Source organism: Limulus polyphemus, unplaced genomic scaffold (assembly GCF_000517525.1).
Source record: "Limulus polyphemus unplaced genomic scaffold, Limulus_polyphemus-2.1.2 Scaffold3122, whole genome shotgun sequence".
NCBI classification, from domain to species: Eukaryota; Metazoa; Arthropoda; class Merostomata; order Xiphosura; family Limulidae; genus Limulus; species Limulus polyphemus.
This window is the reverse complement of record NW_013668732.1, coordinates 89203-95630: the sequence shown is the minus strand read 5'-3', so window position 1 is coordinate 95630 and position 6428 is coordinate 89203. Positions and strand designations below refer to the sequence as shown.

Genomic DNA, 6428 nt, shown 5'->3' with positions numbered 1-6428 from the left:
GATGGTAGAAAAGTACAATTGGACACTGGGACAGGAATTGGCAAAGTTTTGTAATAGTTGCCAAGATGACTGGGATGTCTTACTCCCTCCACTGTTCATGGCCTATAGGACAGCAGAGCACGAAGCCACTGGATACACTCCAGGGAAGGTAATGTTTGGTCGGGAACTTCGGTTGCCAGTGGATCTGTTAACAGGACGCCCACCTTATGAAGAGTTGCCTGAAAATGTGTCAGAGTTTGTGAAAGTGTTATCGGAAAGGATGTATGATATTCACCATTAAGTGCGTCCAAACTTAAAAGCGTCTGCTGATTTCATGAAGCTATATTATGATAAGAGATATACTGAAGTCAGCTTTGTACCAGGAGACAAGGTATGGTTGTATAATCCCAGGAAGACCAAAGGGAAGTCTCCTAATTTGTCTTCTCTATGGGAAGGCCCATATGACGTAGTGAATCGTCTCTCAGATGTGCCTTTCCGAATAAAATATGGTCGGTGAAGGTAAGCCAAAGGTGGCGCATGCCCACAGGCTTTGGCGTTATCACAGTTCAGGACATTTCAGTTGGAACGAAGTGAACAATGGAACAAATGACGCTGCTGAAGACGTGTCACCTGAAAAAGCCACTGATGAAGAAGAAAATCTACCCGGTTTTGATCCGTTAATGAAGTTACTACCACTGATGTGACTGTTACCGACAATAGGACATTTCCTGGTGGAGCAGATAAACCCCCACGTGTAGCAAAAGCCAACGAGACGGAGACCAGTGTAGAAAGAAGCTGCTATAACATTTTCATCTTACATGTGTTCTGAATCTCACACAGTATAAATAAGCTACTATAACATTTACATCTAACAGGTATTCTGAATCTCACACAGTGTAAAGAAGCTGCTATAACACTTACATCTTACATGCGTTCTGAATCTCACACAGTGTAAAAAAGCTGTCATAACATTTGCATCTTACAGGTGTTCTGAATCTCACAAATTGTAAAGAAGCTGCTAGAACATTTACATCTTACAGGGGTTCTGAATCTCACACAGTGCAAAGAAGCTGTTATAACACTTACATCTTACAGGTGTTCTGTATCTCACACAGTGTAAATAAGCTACTATAGCATTTACATCTTACAGGTATTCTGAATCTCACACAGTGTAAAGAAGCTGCTATAACATTTACATCTTACATGTGTTCTGAATCGCACATAGTGTAGAGAAGCTACTATAACATTTATATCTTACATGTGTTTTGAATCTTATACAGTGTAAAGAAGCTGCTATAACATTTTCATCTTACATGTTTTCTGAATCTCACACAGTGCAAAGTAGCTGCTTTAACATTTATATCTTACAGGTGTTCTGAATCTCACACAGTGTAAAGAAGCTGCTATAACATTTACGTCTTACATGTGTTCTCTCCTATTTTAGAAAGGTAAACTGTTTAGTTAATTGAAAATGTGTATAGTTTTCAGATAAGCCTCTAGTATTTCAAATACAGGAAATCTAGCTCGTGCATTTACCTTATCTCATGATATCACCTTGTCTTACTTTAGTCTTATGAAAGATGTCATAGAAGTCATACTGTTGATCTTCTTTCTACTATTTTTATTGGAATTTCCATGTCTAAGTTTTAGCCTTATGGAAATTGTTGCTGGAGAACTACTTTTCATCTTGTAACTACTGTCTCTAGTGGCATTACCCCGTAATTAATTTTAACGTTATGAAGACAGAGTTTTTATGGAGACCGAGTTTTGATTGTGTATCAACTATCTTTCATGACATTTCTACGTCCATGTTTGGTTTTATGAATGAAGTTTCTGAAGACCTAATTTTGATTGTGTATGAACTATCTTTCATGACATTTCTATGTCCATGTTTAGTTTTGAAGTTTCTGAAGACCTAGTTTTGATCTTATATCTACTGTCTCTTGTGGTACCACTGTGGTTAAATGTATTCTCACAGAAGATGTTACTGGAGGCTTTCTTTTGATGTTGTATCTACTGTTTCAAGTGTTACTGTCATGTATAAGTTTAGTCTCACAGAAGATGTTACTGGAGCCATAGTTTTCATTTTGTATCTACTGTTTCTAGTGTTACTGTCATGTATAACTTTAGTTCCACAGAAGATGTTACTGGAGGCTTACTTTTGATTTTGTATCTAATGTCTCTGGTGATATTGCCATGTATAAGTTTAGTTCCACAGAAGATGTTACTGGAGCCATAGTTTTGATTTTGTATCTAATGTCTCTGGTGATATTGCCATGTATAAGTTTAGTTCCACAGAAGATGTTACTGGAGCCATAGTTTTGATTTTGAATTTACTGTTTCTAGTGTTACTGTCATGTATAAGTTTAGTTTCACAGAAGATGTTACTGGAGACATAGTTTGATCTTTTATCTACTGTTTCTAGTGTTATTGTCATGTATAAGTTTAGTTTCACAGAAGATGTTACTGGAGACATGGTTTTGATCTTGTATCTACTGTTTCTAGTGTTACTGTCATGTACAAGATTAGTTCCACAGAAGATGTTACTGGAGCCATAGTTTTCATTTTGTATCTACTGTTTCTAGTGTTACTGTTATGTATAAGTTTAGTTCCACAGAAGATGTTACTGCAGCCATAGTTTGATCTTGTATCTACTGTTTCTAGTGTTACTGTCATGTATAAAGGTTATGTCCTCATCTTGTCACTTGACTTCCATAGCACACTGTGAACTGAGAGAGATAGCATAAAAGAATGATATTGTTACGTCTCTGTGTTCGTTTGTTAATTTTCCGTAGAAATTCTTTCCCAGAAACTTCAATTCTTTCTTAAATAAAACTAGTTTATTCTTTCTCAACTCAACTTTGGAATACACTTAATTTCCACAGTCACTTTAATTTAAACACACGCTATAATTCACAATGATTCACGCACTTTACTTACGGTCACTACCGTGCTTGACTCAATTGTCCGTCTCTTGCTAGTCTTATATATACAAATTAGAGGGCGTCTGGCAAACACTCGAGCCTTCAGGAACCTTCGAGATACTCATTACGTGTTACCCGCATCACGTGACTTCCGCTGTCGTAACAATATATATAATGCCATGTTCTCTTCATTAGAAATGAAAAATAACCACTGTAGCCTTACAACATACAGGATATCTGGACGTACACACTAAGATAAAGAATGACCACTGTAGCCATACAACATACAGTATATCTGGAAGGACCACACTAGGATGAAAAATGACCACTGTAACGTTACAACATACAGGATATCTGGACGTACACACTAGGATAAAGAATGACCACTGGAACCTTACAACATACAGTATATCTGGAAGTACCACACTAGGATGAAGAATGACCACTGTAACTTTACAACATACAGTATATCTGGAAGTACCACACTAGGATGAAGAATGACCACTATAACCCTCCAACATACAGTATATCTGGAAGGACTACACTAGGATGCAAAATGACCACTGTAACCTGTAAAGGATATCTGGAAGTATACAATAGGATAAAGAATGACCACTGTAACCTTACAACATACAGTATACCTGGCAGTACACACTGGGATGAAGAATGACCACTGTAATCTTACAACATACAGTATATCTGGAAGTACCACACTAGGATGAAGAATGACCACTGTAACTTTACAACATACAGGATATCTGGAAATACCAAACCTGTGTAAATGTGCTGATATAAAATATAACCTCCAAAGTGATAACTTATAATTCGGAATTAATATTCAAAATGATTTATAATGAAGTACTAAGTTCCGTAATGGGGTAGAAATATAAGATAATTCCACTGCGGAATAAGTTACACATATCACCAAAGTATAATAACTAGTAACTTGAAGAGAGCACAAACTAAACGCCTTACCATTAGTACTGCCAAACGAGAAGTGAAAATTAGGTAGAATAGCATAGGAAATCACGTGTGTGTGTGTGGCACTAGTATTGGTGGAAGTTGGTTGCATGATAATTTGCATGTGAAAATCAGTTAAACTGTGTGAATCGAGGGGTAAATGGGAGTGAAAGGCTTGTGGCATGCGAAAGTTTTTTACAAATAGAGGGCAGCACTGAATGAGAATAGCTATGCATGTGAGCAAAAGTAAGATACTTTGTCAGAATCAGATATCTTACACCAGAGTTTAAATATTGTTTTATTGTTCAAACATAACATGCTGTAAGATGAAACAGACCAAGGAGAGCATCTGGTAGAATTATATATCTTAACACCAGAGTTTAAATTGTTTTGTTGTTACAATATAACACACTGTAAAACGAAACAGACCATGCAGAGTACATAACAGAATTATATAATATGAAAGTTTAAATCCTTTAAAATGTAAAATTAATTCACCCGATATTCTATTGAATTCTCATATTTTCATATAGTTTGTGAACAAGAAGTTTAAAACTGATGTTGACTTTACCAACACATAACACACTATGGTGTAAGTTAATAAAAAGGAACAAACCTCCTGAATATAAAGCTCTTAGTTCGCTGCCAAACAAGTGTGTGGCAAAACCAAAGTTACAGTTGGTCTTGTGGAATACAGAGACCACATCGTCCGGTACAACATCTCTGTTTGTTTGAAGGAAGTTGGAAGCATCATACACAACATTTCCAGCAAAGTGTTTCACCCCAAACATTTGTGGATTGGTGGATTTAAAGTCAAAAAACCTAAAAAACAAATGATAAAGTTTCATACAATTTTAGATTGTACAATCTTATTTAATTAATTATACATTACAAGCTAGAGTTAAATATTGTAAGTGGTTTGGTTCAGTAAGTGTGTTGTAAGGTACTTGGCTTCTATATTATGAATATCTCTAGCTCAAACCTACACGAAAGTCCAATACTCACATTGAATCCAAATCCCCAGTGAAGCTCAACTATCCAGTAAAGTCTTGCATTTCGTCAAATTCAAACACTTCAATCAAATCTAACAACGTACTCATTTTCAAAATTCAAGTCAATGTGCAACAGTCCAATAAAATCCAACATTCCAGTTAAGCTAAACATTCCAATTAAGTCAAACATTACAGCAAAGTTCAACACTCCAGTCAGGTCCAACATTCCAGTGAACTCAAACAGTCAAGTCAAAACTCTTATCAAGCCCAATGCCCCAGTCAAATTCAACATCCTAGTTAAATCCAACATTCCAGTGAAATCAAATATTGCACTTAAGTCAAACAAAATCCAAAATTCATTAAATCCAACACTCTGATCAAGTCTAACAATTAAGAAGATTTCAAAATTCTAGAAAAATAAAAACCCCAGTCAAGATAAACACTCCATTCAAATCCAACAGTCTAGTAAAATCCAACTTCTCAGTCAAGTTCAACATTCTAGTAAAGTAAAATGCATGTACATATTACATTACACAGTATACATCTAGTGTGGTTAATATATTACCTAATTACTCATTTATACTGTTACGCCTCCGGTTGTTAGTCAACTTCCCGTTTAATTTCTTTCTGATGAAACTTTAGCGACACAAGTCCTTTCTTAAATAAAACTAATATATTCTTTCTCAATACAACTTTGAAAAACACTTAATTTCCACAGTCATGCTATAACAAACGCTATTATTCACAACGAACGACTCACGTGCTCAACTCAATTGTCAGTTTCTATCTCTGTCTGCAGTTCAATTACATTGTTGCCGTCACTTCTTGGCGGTCTTATATACAAGAATAACGCATATCTAGTAAACACTCGAGGCTTCATGAAGGGACACGAACGTTCTAGAAGCTCATGACGTGTTATCAGCGTCACGTGACTTCCGCTGTCGTAACACTGCCCCTTCCTTAATATTGTTCTTCCCGACCAATAGCCACTTATATTAAACTAATAAATATTTACCAATAACTTAATTAAATGTACATAATTTACAAACACAAAATTAAAATTCAACAAAGTCTTTTAATTTTATAGGACGTATCTTCTTCTGTACTGGTCTCTACCTCGTTGGCTTCTGCTTGATGTGGGATTCATCTGCTTCATCAGGAAACGTCCTAACATTGGTAACAGTCACATCAGTGGTAGTAACTTCATCAAAGGGCTTACTGTTTCCCTTCTCAAAACTGAGTAGAGTTTCTTCTTCGACAGTGGCTTTTTCAGGTCACACGTCTTCAGCAGCGTCATTTGTTCCGTTGTTCACTTCGTTCCAACTGAAATGTTCTGGATCGTGATAACGCCAAAGCCTGTTGGCATGCACCACCTTTAGCTTACCTTCACCGACCACATTTTATTCGGAAAGTCACATCTGAGAGACGATTCACTACGTCATATGGGCCTTCCCATAGAGAAGACAAATTAGGAGACTTCCCTTTGGTCTTCCTGGGATTATACAACCATACCTTGTCTCCTGGTACAAAGCTGACTTCAGTATATCTCTTATCATAACATAGCTTCATGGAA

The 6428-nt window shown here is 36.4% G+C and overlaps 1 protein-coding gene across 3 annotated transcripts in view; it reads right to left on the bottom strand.

Moving 5' to 3' along the window:
- The window catches only part of LOC106468703 (myosin-51-like), a 99503-nt gene that overhangs the window by 46975 nt on the left and 46100 nt on the right, over positions 1 to 6428 (bottom strand). For all 3 annotated transcript variants that reach the window (XM_022397065.1, XM_022397066.1, XM_022397064.1), the window contains exon 12: positions 4480 to 4685. In XM_022397065.1, the coding sequence (XP_022252773.1) occupies positions 4480 to 4685 (206 nt within the window). The remainder of the gene's footprint in view (positions 1 to 4479; positions 4686 to 6428) is intronic.